We start from the raw sequence: 18,056 nt of genomic DNA, 5'->3' as shown, positions 1-18,056 counted from the left end.
ATTCATTCAGATCTTTTAACTTTTAAATAAGAGATAGAAAAAATATTAATTTTGAGTATTTTTCGTGATCTTCTATTACTTCATGTTCTATAAGTTTTATAAAATTTTACATATATGCGTGTGTATATATATATATATATATACAGACACACACATATATATATGTATATTCACGCACACCACAAGTGTCTTATTTGCTACCAAATAGTCGAAGATCCAGTTTGAGAATGACATCACCGCTATCGACTTCATGCAACTTGATTCTCTTTTGAATTGGTCCGCAAGAATCTTTACTGTCTCTCATTATGTCAGCCACTCTGATCTCGGCGCGACCAAGAAATTCTGCATCAACAATATTTCAAATTGCCGGCATTTAAAAAGTTACGATTTAGTCGATTAGTAATTTTTCTTAATAGCATTCATATAAAATTATTCAATGTTCATGCTAACTACTATACATAAGGGCTTACCGTCAGGACTGTAATATCCTTTATCAAACACAGTGATGCAAAGGGTATCCTCTAGTAGATCTTTTACTTGGAATTGCATCGAGGCATCCCACCAAGGGCAATCGCTTCCGGATACGACGCCGGTTCTTTCTTCTTGAGAGCCCATAGACACTTTGCAGAATGTATTGCACTTTCCTAGAAAAAAGAAACGCTTGCATATATGTATACGAACATTCGATCATTGTGCATAAAACAGAACAGCAGTTCCGCGATATATAAAAATATTTTTTTTTCGCTTTAAGCGTTAGTAATTTTATGCTTTTATGCATTATTTGTAACCCTTAAGCCATTCCAAAGATAGCGCATTTATTCCGCTGCATTCGGATTCTTTAGCAAAATTGTTAAAGCTTGATTATTGTAAGATTGAAATATTCTTTGATAATTGTATATCTCACACAAAGATATTAAATATATATAATTTATTAAGATATATGATATGTTTCCTTTATACATATAACTAAAAAATAATTTTTTGTCATGCATTCATGCTTTTGCAATTTCATTCGCCAAAGCCTTTAATTTTATTTGATTTAATTTATTGAGATGTATGATATTTTTCCTTTATACACATATAATTAAAATATAATTTTTTATCATGCATTCATGCTTTTACGGTTTCATTCGCCAAAGCCTTTAATTTTATTTGATAAACTATGAAGACCACTGCTTGCCTTTTTAATTTGCATTGAAGTGTGGATAAAATAAAAATACAACTATTAAAAAAAATCTTAGTAAAAAGATTATGCTAATGTAAAATAAAAGCATGAAAAAAATAATAAAATCGGTGTAATCTCGTTTATAATACCAGCTTAATAAAAATTGATTTACAAATCCCTCAACTTCGTAATGAAATATACGAATATAGATATTCAAAATTGTTTCAAAATACAGGATCTCGATACTGTACCTTTTCTAATGACAAGAGAGAGATTTTCAGCTTTCATAACTACTAGTCGCAGCCTACCTTCGGGAGGTCTCCTGCGAACTATAATTATGGCAGATTTCTATTAGTGATAAAGCGTTGCGTGCAATTTATATAATGTTGAAATTTGTATTAGTATTATTTGTATTTTTTCTGGCTTCATTTTTCACTAACACACGTCCCTCGTCCGATAAATACAACTACTTATGTATGTACACCGCTTCGATATAACTCCTTTGCATAATATTGCACAAGCAAGTAAGCAAGCAAACAAGCATTAATAAGCATGTACATTAATAATTTCAGTAAAAAAACATGGAAATGCAAACATGCGACCTAAACTCTAAATCGCCATGCGGATCCTTACCGGATGGAGCTTTCAAGTTGAAGCCTTCGAGCACAGTGACGAGAATTCTGCCGCACGCTCCAAATTGCGCCTGCTCTGTTCAGCCACATAAACTTATTGTTGAAATCAAATTTATTATGTAACACAAGAGTAAATCTATCTATGTGTAAGCTCGATGCCGAACAGTATACACAAAAATTGACATATAAACACTATCTGCTTACAAACAATTGACAAAGCAATAGATAATCATAAACGTAGGAAATATAGATTGCGCGCATATCAAACAAACGTTGCGCCAAAATTAAAGAAAGAACAAAATGTCTCAGAATCTCTCAAACATAACAATTTCTCTAGTTAAAAATCTTGGAAACAATTTTTCTAGAATCTCTTAAAAAGAAATAAACATACTTCCGAGATATTACGTTCTTTTTCTAATTCTGGCGTACAAATTGCTAATAGATTTTAACATACATATAAGATAGGCGCGGTCTATATCCTTCCTACGTCTATATAGATAACTTGTAAGAGAACAAATAAATAATATTTCGATAATCTTAATACTCGGATTATTAAATGGATAGTTAAACTCACTTGATCGTTGTCTCTGTAGGCGATTTTTTTCGTTCTCTAAAAATGTCCTACGCGCTTCTACGATTCGTTTCGACCACAAGGAACATTCATTCGTAGATGATGCTAATAATATAATTGGCTTCTTTTGATCTTTCAGTCTTAGAATTTTTGAGGAATTGTCCGCCGCGTCGCTTCCGCTCAAGCTGCTGTTTCCATCGCTTTCTCCGAGCAAAGATAATTCATTGAGAAATATCGGCTGTAAAAAGAATTGCCGTTTTAATTAAAAACACCATAATTACACGAAAAGTTTCAATTTACACATTCTTTAACGATTTTCTCCAAAGTATTACATACCTTTCTGTACATCTTAAATTTTTGATGTTCGTTGCGTTCAAATGAAAATTGTTGGCAGTTCAAAGAGGATTTCATCGGTTGAACAAACAGGAGAAAATCATTAGTTAGGAAACCGACGAGTTCTTTGCCACTTTTTGCCTTTAACAAAATTGCGATACGATATAAAACTATGTGAAAGAAATGTGACATAAAAATCTGCTAATATTGCATCTCTTATTCTTGTAAAATATTTATTACCTTATGAAGTATACCATAATGCAAAAGTTTTCGCGGTCCCAAAGAATTTGTCAAGGAATTGAAAACAAGTTGCTCTTCAAGACCGTCACACATCACATGAGTTTGCAGCCATTCCAATCTATCGCTATTTTCTTTCTCTCTGACTCCTTCATTCACCTACAATAATGCACAATATAAGATGAAAAATAAATGTAAATCAGTAAATCATTTTATCTTCTTTCTTATATTCCTTTGCGTTCGCTATCTTTACCTGAATACAAAACTCTTCGGATTTAGCCAACGCTTCTTGTAGGTACTGCCTATCGGGATGATCCACCGGCGTATACTCTAAAATCTATAATCATAATCTGTTATTAGATATGCTATGATACATATGATATGCTACAATGATATAGAAAAGCTACTTTATTTAGAGATAAAAGCGAGGATACCTTGCCAATGATAAGCGGATATTTTGTTATTCTTTGCATCGGTTTGATTAAAAATGAACTTAATGGCATCCCCTTTGTCCGCGGATCTTGCTGACACGTTTGCGCGACCCGAACGAATTCCGGCGAAGTTTCCGTCAAACATTGCAGATACATCGCGGCGGATATTTGGCAGCTGCAAAATCTTATGTAAGCTGACATCCTAGGTATCTGTGAGAAATAACATATACTGTATATAAACAGATTTCAATAATAGAAACAATCATTCTTTTCGCATTAAAATCGTAAATGCACACTTACATTCTCGCATAATATATCGCCAATCATTCTAACTATTCCATTATAGCTGTTATCCCTTCTTATTCTTAAAGTTCTGTAAGAAATTTAATCGTAATCACATTTCGTCAATAGAAAATATATTTTGTTAGATATATTAATGATAAATTAGTTACCTCAAAAAGTTATCGTTACATGCAATAATATCTCTCCAATTAATAAATATCTTTTCTATTTCATCGACGCTCAAGACTAAACTTTCGATTAATGGTTTCTCAAACACCTAAAATGTGCACATTATATATACACACACGCACGTATATATATAAATATATATGCTATAACATTTTACAGATTCATCTTGAATTTCCCTTCATCTTTATTGATTTTCTAATCAATTTAAAGTAACAGCGTGCATACGTTTTTTTTCCCTTGACTTTTCAATATTTATACTTTGAATATGTCAAGTTTTTATTTAAAGCTTTGTTGAAGCTTTAAATAATAAAAGGTTTCATTGCGCATATATGATTAATGACATTTGATTTAAAACAATTCGCATAATCGCTAAAAGAAACCTTTCTTTTAACAGACAATATTTAAGAAAAAAAATGTACTCCAAAAAGTGATGTAAAAAATCTTTAGATGAAAGGAAGAAGAACTACACACACATGCCATGTTACACTAAATATATATGTGAATTAAAAACGTGAGTAAAAACTAAATTCAAAAAAAAAATTACTCTTAAGAATACCTCATGTACTAGCCTCATGTCTTCTATGTAAGCGTGTTCGGTTATAATTAGCTCTTTGATATGTTCCTGGCGTTTTTTTTCCATAGGATTGTGACACATTGTATCGATCGTCAATTCACTTGCTACGCATAAAATATATACAAAAAAAAAATGTTTTATTCGCGTAAAATCGTTATTAATAATTTTTTTATTCGATTCTTGTTTCAAAGTAGAGAAGAGTGACTTTATATTCTCGAAGATAATGGCTCAATAAATATATATATATAATGTGTCTTAATATAAAAATTGTTATATAAATGAAATAAAATCTCTCAATTTTTTTTCTGTATATAATGTACAATCTTCTCTAAAATAAATAGAATAAAATCATTTTCTATTAGTAGAACGATTTTCCACGTGCTAATGAGTAAATTATTTAGTTAGGGCAATATACTGCAAAAACTTTAAAAGGAAAGAGAGTATATTACATGTAAAAATAATATCAATAAGTTAAAATTGTTATTACGAACGATAATATCGAATAACATGTGATTCGTCTACGCAAGAATAATTTTTACAACAGACAGATATTTTATTTCAATCAGCGGTGATAGATGCGAACGTATCCGTATATGTATATATGGATATGTTTACATACACGTATAAGAACATCGGCGTACATATGCATATGTGTGTGTATGGAAACACAATATATAATATTTCTATATGTATATAAAGTGTGTGAACAGGATTTTTTTTCGTATAAGTCTCACACAGAATTATTCATACTCTCTTACAACATTTTCCATTATGCGCCAAATCACATCGTATCTCAATTGAGATTTTCGACGAGACTTGATATTAGAATAAACAAACAACTTGCAAATAGTAACAATCTTAGGAGTACAACGCACTACACGACTACATCGACTAAGGATAACCAGTTGCACAACTTGCTTTAGACATCCTGCCGCCGTCACCTTAGAATAACTTTATGCTGAGGGGGACTGGTGTCTTGGAATACCTAATTATTTTAAGCACACAATTATTGCCACTGTGATATAACGTATTTACTCACTTCTGTCATGGAGGAGATTACATATAGAATGCATAAATGTAGCGTAGCAATGAATAAATACGTTGTGCGCTTGATTTTTCTTCAATATATGGAATCGATTGTTGGTACCATTTTTGCTTTTCTAGATGATCTTACGGCTGGAAGTTCGAGAAGTCTCTAAAGAAGCTACAAACTGACGCATACTTTTGCAAACATTCGTGAACGTTCATCGAATGTTAAATTATTCTTAATATATGCTGTATATCAAAGCTTCATAACTGCGTGTATACTGAACTCGGTGTCGAAATGTGTCGGCTCTAATGCAATTCTTTCAAAGATATTTTTTGGGGAACAATAAACATTTTCATATATCCTTTAACATAATAAATTATTTGCAACGAAGCGCTGTACGTTTATGGGCTATAATTGTACAATACATTGTATACGAACAAGATTGCCATCTGACAGCCGATTACAATCCAAGAAATAAATAATGTACAGCCAATCGATTAATGCATATAATAAAGAAAATATAATTCAATGAAAAAACTAATTTACAATAGATGTTACTTAATAAATCATGTGACCTATTTTTTTAGCTCGTTATTGGCGATCCTTTATTGTTCACGACTGTTCTTTATTTTAGGCTCTATCGTAAAAGGCTGCGAAGAAGGAGCGCATCCTTTATCTTCCGTTATTCGTAATACAAAGTATTTATTATTAGCGTATAATAAATGACTAGAAGTCGAACGATCAGATCAATAAATTTACAGCCAGCAATCAAATCATACATCACTTTGTTTCACTCTGATTTCCCTTTTTATGAAATTCATACACAAATGAAAACAAAATATTTGTATTACAATATCATGTTCGCTAATTTTATTTAATGCAAATCAAACACGATGTCAAACATCGAATAAAATTATATAAGATATTTATCTAAGCTCCTTCTTCTTTTATACCACTTTTAATCGCAACAGCTAATCGTTGGCTACTCAATTGAGATCGTCGATGAGATCGTCATCTTTTAAATATCATTTAGGCCTCAGCATGAGATAATCGCAATTTGTAACGGTCCGCGATACGCACCATACATTAATACCATATTGATAAAAGATAAAACATAATGCAATCATCATAGCTTTTTTAACGGCCACTTCTATTTTACACAACTATGATTAATGCAAACATTACACTATAAATAAAGGAAATAATAGAAACATAATAATAATAATCCTTAATTCCCAAAAAACAATCAAATTAAATTGTCCACATAAATTTTGATCGACCACCGAATTGTTCAGAGGCAAGAAACGATTCGGAAGCGACTCGGAAAACACTTGTATTTTTCTTTTTTACACTCAAAAAATGTTTGTAATTTAGAGTTCTTATACACCAAGTTTCTTAAATAAAACTTTGAAACGTAATTGAGCTAAATATATATATATCAATTTGCACATGAACATGAACTTAACAAATGACTTAAATATTAAGTAACAATGGTATTCTTACCATGACACATAATGTTAAATATTTCTAATGTGTTTGAACAAGCTCAAATTTAATATTATTATTTCTTAATTATATATCAGCATAGATAGAGAACTGAGGTAGACCTTTGGTGTTGGTGCAGATATATCAGGTGGTCGCGTAACACTAATGAAATGACTTAACGATCGGACTTGAACATGCGCGCGTTGTCCCTATACAACGAACATAGTATTTGAAAACCGTTTGAAGATTGAAAACAATTAAAAGGCTAGTATGTTGCGATTCAATCGTTGTAATAACAATTTGAATGATAACATTAATGAAGGAATAAGTGCACAACCCCGCACCAGAGGGAAAGGCTTGTATAATATGTATAATGAGTAGGAGATATATTTATATATATATATATATATATAAAGAGAGAGAGAGAGAGAGAGAGAGAGAGAGAGAGAGAGAGAAAGAGAAACAAAGAACCAACTACAAGTTTTTCCTCTGCCTTTAATCTCATATTAATTCTTCATTTTTCATTTTTCTCTCTCTCCTTTTTCTCCTCCGTTTCTCTACCTCTATTTCCCAACACTTTTCACTTTAGTTTTTTTTTTTATGCACATTGTCTCCAACGTTGAGAAAGTTCTGTTGTTGTAGCACACCGTACTGAATGTTGGAACTGCTATTTTTCTTATTACTTCAGGTGCTTTAATTTTAACCAGCAATGCTGATTAACCAGTACTGCTGCTCGGCTACCCTTTATGCTGCATGTTAAGCAAAAGCGAAAGATAACAATTAATAAAAAGGAGATTATAGGATGCATATATAATAAGACTAACAAGAGAAACAATCGAGGCAGCTGTCTCTTTAAAGCATCCCTTCTAATTTTTAAATTATTATTTAAAATCATAGAATTATGCAAAATATTTCGCATAAAATTTCTATTTCTTCCATATAAAACTTCTTGCAATTATTAAATGTGTATATAACAAAATGTGTGAAATAATAAAATATATAGAAATTTGCAAATAGAACAAAAACTCTATTTAAGAAAAATTATTATTACTTGTATTCCAGCATATATATATAAAGATTAATATAAAGCATAATGATTAATTATAAACTATAACAATAATTTACAATTATATCATATATAAATAATAAAATCAGGATAACACAATCAATCTCGATTAGTTATTAATTGTTATTGTTCTTGATCGTTATATCAACGAAACGATTACCTCTGACGAAAAAATAGACGGACGAACGATTGAGCAGACATGCAAAAGGCAGACAAGCAGACTGTTTGTAGAAACTTAGGAAGATATTTGGAATTTGCATTATTTTTATTTCTAAACTGTATAAGCAAAAAGTATGTGAGAAAGTTCTATATGCTTGTGACATACAAATGTAACCAAGCTATATACAATGCATACATCTACATTAGATGGAGGAAGGAGATTAATGTTACCAGTTATTACAAAGCAGACTTTGTATGACGACAATCAAACATATTGTTTTTACATAAATATTTTTCAAAATAGCAGAAAAAAATATCAGTAATTTTACTTTAATTATAAAATACTTACACTAAAAAAACCATTCCAATGTGTGATATAATTAAACAAAAGGTATTTGTAACTGAAGAAAAAAATATATTCTTGGTCTATATGAACTACATCATCGTAAAGGATTTATGCTGCTGCTATCGCTTGGGATTATCATAACATATATCATAATGTATATATTAATCTATAAGAAAATAAAAATGTACTACATCATACTTTCAACTGCACTCTTTCTTATAAACTATTTACCTATAATAATAATAATGTACTGATAATAATGATAATAATTACAATAATAAACTCCATCTTAACTCATTTTGCAAGTCATTAAGTGATTAGCCCAGAATAAACAAAGATGAAGTGTAACCTAATAAAATAATAACATAATAATAATAATAATAATAATAACAATAATAACAACAACAATGACAACAATCATAATGAAGAGAATGATGGTACTGATAATAATGGAGGTAGTGATGCTGTTGATAATGATAATAAAGATGGTAACAATAATATACGAAAAAGATAATATAGATATATAGTCGTTTCGACTGGAACTTGTTACACCTAACGATCGTCCGCCTATCCATAGCCAGAAGTGTGTTTCGCATTTCTATTCTGTCTTCTATTTTATCTGTTCGAACACTTTCTCTAGTATCTACACGCGTATAGCCGATATGGTAGGAATTTATTACAAATTCACATAATTGCGTTCTGAACATTATGAATATTATAATATTAACAGACAAAATAAATTAAAAATTAAACTTTAACAATCACGTATAGAAGGAATACTTACACATAGGTGATACGTAGTTACTTGGGAAGACACCAGATACGCCATTCAATTCGCCTCTCCACCATGCGGTTTCTTCCTTAGCAAGTACTGATATAACATCGCCTTTCTCAAAGCTTAATTCATCCTCATTTTGTGCTTGGTAAGGATAAAGGGCCATAACGCGTTCTATAATAAAAAGTTATATTACGAGTTCTATTTTGTCCGAAAAAAACGACATATATTATCCTAACTATTGCATATAAGTATAGTCTTGAAAACTATGGTAATTAAATTGTAGAATTTACTCACCAATATTTGGATCTGTTGGAGAATCTTGATATCCATGAGAGACTGGTGTACTTCTATTACTGCTACTGGTTAAAGGTTTAACATATGTTGCTGGGAACCAACCAACTTGTCTCTTTTTACCTCGTGCCTAAATAAACAAGTACGCTCTAGTTATTATTCAATAATAAAGAAATTAAGCGATAAGAAAGCAAAGCGTGTTATTCTACCTGAAGTTCTCCTTCCCACCATCCGCTGTCAGTTTTCTTACGAATCATTATTAATTGTCCTCTTTGCAAATTTAATTGTTCTGCACTAGTTGCTTGATATGGTGCAATAACTTGGACAATTTCTGGTTTCCTTCCTCTCTAAAGAGAAAAAAAATTTTTTTTAGTATAATTTCTTGGTATAAAAACTTTTTGCAATTTGAAATAAAGAAAAAAGTCGGCCTCACGAATTACAATCATTAAATGTCAGTCATATTGTAATATTATGATATAGTAATATCGATCAAATACCTTATAATACTGTATCATCAGAATATCAGTAGCGTAAAAGAAGCAATAAGCACAATTATACTCTTTTAATTAGAAAAAGTTTCAATTGTATGAATATATTAGAGAATAAAAACGCGAATAATTTTTTTACCTGCTGAGCAGCCATGGCAGTGAAGTCCGGCAATTCCGCTCTATCTTCAGCAGCTGCTCTTTCATCTTCCAATTGTTCTACCATTTTTTCTACCTGCTAAATACACACACACACACACACACTCTATGTTATTCAGCTTTGTCACTGCAGTTTTATTTTATCAGATATTAGTAGAAAAATAACAAATTAATAAAATTACACAAAAATCAAATCAAACTAATATATATTAATATAGTTAAGAATAAGATATAATTGAGACAAACAATTTAAAATAACCAGTTACGCACTTGTGATTCTGCAATTACTGGGATAACAACTTCGGTATTTTTTGTCTCTGCATCAGTTGCACTGGACTGAGCGTTAGCGGACAAAGAGGCATCCTGATCAATGCCACATAAAGTCATATTAGAAGTCAATATCGTATAAATTAGTAACAAATAAAAAAAAATAATTATATTTCATCGAATCAGTTAACAAGTTACATTTAAAAGATAACCAGGAGGAATATATTTACAAAAAATATCAGATTTGTATGCCATACCTGATTTGGAGCATCGCACTTTTCTACATAATTTGATGGAAAAATTCCGCTTTTATCCCCTACACAACCAGTCCACCAGTCTCCTTCCTTTTTAGTAACCAATATAATTTCCCCTTGATTGAAACTAAGATCGCCGGCTTCGGTTGAGTCATATCGATAAAGTGCAATGTAATATTCGTTAAGACCATCAACCGTGATATCTTTGCTGCTTGTAAATATTTCTTTTACGTATGATTTGGGGAACCAACCCTTATTTCCATTACTAGTTGAACCATACCACCAATCAGCCTATATAAAATAATGGAAAATACATATTTTGTGAAACATACATATATATATTTTTTTTTATATAATCAATATTATATATAAATATATATTTAATAACCTAACCTGCTGTTCAGAAACATAAATAGTCTCCCCTTTTTCGAAAGAAAGATGTTGCTCCATAGTAGGTCGGTATGGAAACAAAGTGGTAGCTTCTACATGGCAAGATATACCTAATCCTAAAGTAGGTGTAATAGCTTCCACTATCGGAGCTTCTCCTCCTAATGATCCAGCATCGGATACATTTTCGGGAACTTCTGCTATTTCCCTGTATAATTAAAATAAAAATATCCTGATACTATGGGAGATACACAAAGCAACATATGATCTATGATATTTTATAAATACCGATATAAATAAAAATACAACTGACTCTAATGTTCTCTTCTCTACACTGTCTTGTTGTATGAAGGTACGTTCGTTTTCCAAGCCAATTGTATCCACTGGTTCCACATAAGATTCGGGAAACCAACCGGTATGACCGCGAATTTCTCCTGCCATCCATCCTGGTTCGGCGTTTTGCACAGGTGGTACCTATGTATAATATAGATATCATATTAGATATCATATGTATTGGATCAATTTTTTTTTAACAACAATGACACTCCTATGCATTTATTATACATACCGATATAATATCACCAGGTTGAAATGATATTTCGTCTTGATTTCGCGCCACAAATTCATAAAGCGCTCTATATTTGCGAACACCCACGACATCAGCTTCATTCGTCAAGTTTGCCGCTACAGCGGTATCGTCAACAGGCCAAGCTGCGTCACTAGCTATACTAGGTGCGTTGCTCCAAGCGCTATCGCCCCATGCGGATGTGGCAAAGTCAGCGGCAGAGACGCCACCGTCGCCGCTTGCCCGTAGTTCAAGTACTTTCTTTTTCTTTTCCTCAAAAGTACCGTAAAGCTGTTTACAGTCCGTTATCAGATTTTTCATTTGCGTCTTAATTTCTTCAAGTTGAGCATTATTATTTTCAATATCGGACATTTTCGAATCGATCTGTTGAAAAAAATATATGTTTTGGGATCAAACATCGATACATATCGTCCAAAGCTAAAAATTATTTACGTATAATCGATGAACATTAAGGGCACACATACCTGCTGTTGTAAATCTGCAATTTTATCTTTCATCTGCTTAAGAGTAATTTGTTTATTGTCAAAAGCCATCTTAATAGCCTCTTGTCCGGCAGCATCTTGCGCCGCATTGAGTTTATTCTTTGCCTCGATACGCGCTTTCTCCTGACTCAACGCTAATAATCTTTGATTTTGTTCCCGAAGTTTATTCTTTAAGGCGGCCATTTCCTGTAATTGCGTATCTCTCGTTGATCGCATACCATCGATAGTTGTCTTGACGCCTGAGACTCCTACCCGAGTGTCACAAATTTTTTGTGATAATTCTTTCACTTTATCGTTCTGGAAAACAGAGAAAAATATTAAAAAAGAAATTATTCATTAATTTTATTTCTAATGTACTTACAAGCGTTCCAAGTTCAATGGTCAAGGTCTGATTCTTTGCTTTCAATTTGAGAAGAACATCTTGCTCTTTTTGTCTCTGTGCTTGCAATTCTTGCGATTTCTGCCGTTCCCATTCCAATTGTCGTTGTCTTTCCATTTCCCTGTATGTCAAAAAACAATACTACTTTCAAATCTGTATGAATATAAATTTTTCTAATAAAACCACGTGTTAATGAATTTACTTGCGTGCCGCCTCTTTCTGTTCTTGCGCGCGTTTCCGTTGCTCCTCTTTCTCCTGTTCGATTTCTTTTTGCCTTTGCATCTGTTTCTCGATCTCTGCTTGCCTACGTCTTTCCTGCTCTAATCTGTACCACAAAACGCAATATTTTTTTATATGTATTTATATGCATCTAATTGATAAATGATTCTACTTGCCTTATTTTTTCCTGTTTCTCTGCCTCCTCTCTCTCTTTTCGTTCTCGCTCTTCTTGTTCCTTACGCTGAATTTCTAACAACGCTTTACGCCTACGCTCCAATTCCGCTTGACCTTTCTCAAAGTTTTCTTTACGTTTATCTTCGAATGAAGTCTGCAGAATAATATTCCTTTTTTTTCCTTTTCGTTTTTCTTTTTGCATAAAAAGATATTCATATATTATTAGCCATATACCTGTGGCATGCCCGCTAATGGATCAATATTTTCCGTTGCGTTCTGAGATAACGTTAAACTACTTTGACGTTGTCGTCTAAATGTGGGTGGGATAAGTTCCAGTGGAAGTGTTGTAGGTATCGTTTCGCCTGCTTTAGCGATATCGCAAAGATGCATTGCGAGTACAAATTCCTCACAACCTAAACGTCCATCCGAATCCATGTCAGATAAAGCCCTATCAACATACATTTAAACACTCCTTTTCACTCCCGTTTTACTACTTATATCGAATGTTCTTTTGTGTGCATCTGTTTTACAGTAAAAGATTTTGCAATTATACCATATTCGAGCAAGTATTGGTTGTGGCAATTGCGACTGCACCATGATGTTCCTTGCTTGAGGTCCAGATAGAAAACCAGATCTCGTTCTATCCCAAGTATTAAATAATTGAGTATATTTTAATTTAGTTTGATGTGGCACTGCCCATTCTATAGATTGCGGCGAACCAACTAACGAGTGCTGCGAATCCACAGAACCCACTCTATCTATACTCGGTGGACGTGCCGTTGTACTCAAGGGTGTATTTGTAGATACCGGCGTTTGCGTAATGGCGCCATTGACTAATGCGCCGTTTGCAGTTGTGGAAGATACTAATGGTAACACTATTGATGAAGCAACTCCAGTACCTATGAATGAAAATAAAAATTAACACCATAATAAAAAATGCAAATACAAGAGATAAGACATTGTTTTGCATATGTACCAGTATTTATTGATCCAATGGATGGTACCATAGTAGAGACGCCAGTCATAGGAGCAACCATACCTGTGTTAATTATGCCTAATGGCTGTGTCGGCAATGGCTGTGCTATATTAAAGGCTGCCATTGGCACAGGGTTTGTGTTTAAAGGTGCAATTGGTGCTACGGGTGGAATATCTATAATTAATAAAAATTAAATATATGCCAATATAACATTGTAAAACTACAATTGTAAATACATTATTATATAATAAAGATTATGTATATATATAATAAAATAATATTATTAAATGTACTTAATTTTGACCTAAAGTTGATTTTAATTTTTTACCTATGCCAGAAACAGGTGGGACTGAAGAAACTACCGATGTACCAACAACAGAAGGTGGAACTTTCATGGGTGAGATTCCTACAGGACTATTTGGAAATGATGGAGGTGCTGGTTTTGGTGGTGGACCACTCGTCGTGGCCGCAAAGTTACTGCCTACAATAATTTCGAGTAATTATTATTACATTATTGAATTGTATCACATAGTTATAAATCTATAATCTATATTCCTTATATTTGCTTGATAAATTATACAACAAAAAAAAGAAAAAAAAAACTGAATAAGCATAAACAGAAATATTGTGTAAGTACTTTATACTATTTCATAGCATAATATTATTAATCATTAAGCGATGCAATAAAATTCAGTATAATAAAACTTTGTATGCAGATTCTTCATACATATTGGATTGTAATGTAACATGTGTATTTATTTAAACATACCAATACTTGCAGGTGGTGCAGGTCTTTGCGGAGGACCACCAATTATGGTACTGAGAGAAGACGTGACTCCTTTTTTTGCTGCGAAAAGTATAAAAGGCATTATTAATGAAATATTCTTTCTCTTTCCCTTTTGTCAAAAATATTATTGCAAATATATAAACGATATATAAATATTAACTGTATAAAATGTGTGTCTGTATATATATATATATATATATATATATATATATATATATATATATATATATTGTATATAACATTTTTTAATCAGAATTTTTATTTGCAAATAAAAATTCTGATTAAAAAATGTTATAAATTTTCTAATTTATAAATAATATCCCAAATTATGTTAACACACATCTAATCATGTTTATTTCTATGTTCAAGCATATATGAAGATCTTCCCAATTATATGAAAAATATCAAGACATGCGAAATATAAATAATATTAAAAGTATATAATAATTAATGCATAAGAATTTCTTCTTTTATACTTCTAACAAATACATTTGTTGAGAATTTTATCATCGCAAAGTCCAACACATACCTACATGTGTAACACAAAGTAAATATGACAAAGATAAAAATTTTCATAGCCTCTGTGCAAAGACGAAATTGTTGCTGCGATATGAAGTATTACATAAATTTTGGACATTACATAAATTTTTATATCAAAACGAGAAGCATATTCATGAAACATCTGTGCTTCATACACATACACGCACACATATACAAATACACATACGTCATTAAAGAAATCATAATTATTTCATAAAATTGTACCTCTTTAAATAAAAATACACAATATATTTGTAAAAACACATTCCATACAGATATATTGAAAGTGCAGCAAATATAATAGAACAAGCTAAAGAGATAGTTCATCTTATATTATTATATCATATATTATTAATAAAACATCAACTAAAATGATTTGAAATTTAACTCGAAACATTTTATTAAATCATTGAATAAAAACTTGCTGTTTAGAGGAAAGGAAAAAAAAAAAAAAAATTGACCCATAAAAACACAACATTCAGCACAATTAACATACCCACAGAAGGTGGAGCGGGTCGGGCGGGTGGCTTAGACAGTATATGAGTTGTGGCATGTGTACTTGGGGCCACATTCTGTCTATTTTGTTGTAATACTGTGTAGTATGATGCATTATGAGTAACACAATTATGTCTGATTTTGTTAATAAAGTAATGACACATATTGAGGCACACGTAATATATGTTAAATTTAATTTATGGAAATGATAGGTGATAGTAATAATATAGATTTGTTGGATATTAGTGATATTATAACCATGTTTGATATATCATCCAAACCTAATTAACCAAGCTAATATATTTAAGAAAGTGTATATATGTATATATTTGGGTATTTATAGATGCTTTTATAAGATCTTTTTCTGCTATTTCATTAAGATATTAAACATAAGCATCTAACAATGTCGACTGAGAGACATAGAAGAATGATATAAAAACATTTAATCATGTATTACCTATAAGGGAATGTGTATTTCCAGTTGTGGGTACTGTGCTTGTTATAGTTTGAGATGCCATCGGTTGAGATCCACTTAAGTTTACTAGAGAACCGATATTATTTTGAGCAGTTGAACCATTTGTCAGTCCAAGCAAGTTAGCATCACCTAAAATCACTCATTAATCTCAATCACAACCAATCTAGTGATATAATCTCATACGCATATAAATATATTCATCTACCTGTTGGAAAAGATTTCAAACTCTGTATGAGAATGGGTGGCAGTACATTAGGAATTTCAAAACCGCGTAATTTCAAATTGATCAACTTGCACGCAATACTGAACTCATTTATATTCATTTTCCCATCTGAATCTGTATCCGATAATGCCCTATAATATATAAAAGAGATTAAGAAATGCATTATATATAATTTGAAACAATCTTTATATTAAATAATAACTTTACCATATCTGTCCAAGGATAGGAGGTGGAAGTTGAGACCTAAGGAGAAATCCTTTTGCTTGTTCGCCAGTAACAATTCCATTGATTGGTTTCAAGGAGTCAAATTGTTCTTGATATCTCATTCTTTCTCTAGGCTGAATTACCCAGGGATCTATACCTATATATAACATTTAAGATGTTATCTTCCTCAGTAATTTGAAACAAAATCATCCATTTATTTGCGAAAATACAGTGTAAGCTTATTTTTTTCTCACTGCTAAGAATAATTGCTAGTGTTACAAAAGAAGAACAAATAACTGCGAGGAGGAAGAGATCAAGTATGATAATGTGTACTATAGATGACATAAGCGATAACATAGTCCTGTCGGACAATGACAGATGCACGAATGTCAATGTACCGATAATGATACGACAGCGGGAGAAAAATGGAATTCACCTGGAGTTTGAGGAGTAACCATTTTGGGAGAGTGGCGTCCGCTTGTGCGATATTCGAGACGATATTCGTTACAATTAGAATCTCGTGTTCGGTGGTCGAGTCGCGGTAAGTTTACGCCTTCAAGGTTAGATTAGGTTAGGTCACGGTGATCGATCTTCGCTTCGAGACGGCTTTAGAATGAGATCTACTTATCTGTTAATAGAGAAATCGTGGAAAATATATATAAAGTTGATTATATAAATTTCAACCCCTCCGCCGTTGATTTCACCACGATCGATGGCTCAAACAACAACGATCTAACGCTCTATAAACGGTAAAATAAACAAGATTAATTTAAAAATTCGAACGATCTTTCTCGAACGTGTGTGTAGCTTTACATATTTAAAAAGATCAATTTCGCGTCGAAAGGACGCGGGTGCTCGCGCGAGACGAGCTACTGGATCAATCACGAATGGGACTCATGACCTACGTATATATTCCTATCGTACAAATCGCGAATCACCATCAATCGTGCCGCCCACCGGATCGTGTATCGTCTATCATGGCCTACGACATGCCGTTCTTCGTCTACCGTCGTCGTTCATCGTCGCGTATCGTCTATAATTTGCCTATTGTCTTCGGTCTACCTGGATGTATGTACAATGTATCGTTGTTAACGTCAACTGTCAATCGTGCCGAGCGCGGATATAAGGAGAATTTTTTTTTCCCCCACCCGCAGCAGAAAAATAGGACAAAAAAATTGTTAAAGTCTACAACACGGAGACGCGCAACACGTCGGAGACACAACCAAGTCTCCTCAGAATCAATCGACACAAGTGAATCACCACTGACCATAATCAGTTTCATCCAACGTCACCACCGCTCGTGCACTTACTCGTGTAACGTCACTTTCACGAGCTCGGCACCTCTCGGAATACTTCGGCGAGAATCGATATCCCGCCTCCGAGACTGATTCTATG

The 18,056-nt window shown here is 32.4% G+C and overlaps 1 protein-coding gene across 14 annotated transcripts in view; it reads right to left on the bottom strand.

The window, feature by feature from the left end:
• Dap160 (dynamin associated protein 160) overlaps positions 1 to 18,056 on the bottom strand; it is a 25,011-nt gene extending 6,955 nt beyond the window's left edge. For 3 of the 14 annotated variants that reach the window (XM_070310701.1, XM_070310694.1, XM_070310705.1), the window contains exons 1-34: positions 17,098 to 17,918; positions 16,665 to 16,818; positions 16,440 to 16,588; positions 16,217 to 16,363; positions 15,761 to 15,856; positions 14,707 to 14,775; positions 14,266 to 14,418; positions 13,938 to 14,111; positions 13,515 to 13,860; positions 13,196 to 13,409; positions 12,964 to 13,115; positions 12,771 to 12,893; positions 12,551 to 12,689; positions 12,172 to 12,486; positions 11,690 to 12,070; positions 11,435 to 11,595; positions 11,128 to 11,329; positions 10,738 to 11,025; positions 10,484 to 10,576; positions 10,197 to 10,292; positions 9,779 to 9,916; positions 9,573 to 9,699; positions 9,285 to 9,449; positions 4,397 to 4,518; positions 3,822 to 3,928; positions 3,670 to 3,742; positions 3,373 to 3,579; positions 3,192 to 3,275; positions 2,942 to 3,097; positions 2,705 to 2,842; positions 2,372 to 2,606; positions 1,799 to 1,873; positions 471 to 644; positions 202 to 342 (exon numbers count right to left, since the gene is read on the bottom strand). In XM_070310701.1, the coding sequence (XP_070166802.1) occupies positions 202 to 342; positions 471 to 644; positions 1,799 to 1,873; positions 2,372 to 2,606; positions 2,705 to 2,842; positions 2,942 to 3,097; positions 3,192 to 3,275; positions 3,373 to 3,579; positions 3,670 to 3,742; positions 3,822 to 3,928; positions 4,397 to 4,518; positions 9,285 to 9,449; positions 9,573 to 9,699; positions 9,779 to 9,916; positions 10,197 to 10,292; positions 10,484 to 10,576; positions 10,738 to 11,025; positions 11,128 to 11,329; positions 11,435 to 11,595; positions 11,690 to 12,070; positions 12,172 to 12,486; positions 12,551 to 12,689; positions 12,771 to 12,893; positions 12,964 to 13,115; positions 13,196 to 13,409; positions 13,515 to 13,860; positions 13,938 to 14,111; positions 14,266 to 14,418; positions 14,707 to 14,775; positions 15,761 to 15,856; positions 16,217 to 16,363; positions 16,440 to 16,588; positions 16,665 to 16,818; positions 17,098 to 17,119 (5,416 nt within the window). In that variant the 5' untranslated portion in view covers positions 17,120 to 17,918. The other 11 variants (XM_070310699.1, XM_070310695.1, XM_070310696.1 and 8 more) reach the window with 11 other exon arrangements.

The sequence above is a fragment of the Polyergus mexicanus genome, unplaced genomic scaffold (genome assembly GCF_030449975.1).
Source record: "Polyergus mexicanus isolate NDT 795.1 unplaced genomic scaffold, iyPolMexi1.0 SCAF_18, whole genome shotgun sequence".
In the NCBI taxonomy this organism is placed as follows: domain Eukaryota; kingdom Metazoa; phylum Arthropoda; class Insecta; order Hymenoptera; family Formicidae; genus Polyergus; species Polyergus mexicanus.
The sequence above is the reverse complement of the archived record's forward strand: the minus strand, read 5'-3'. Positions and strand labels throughout refer to the sequence as shown.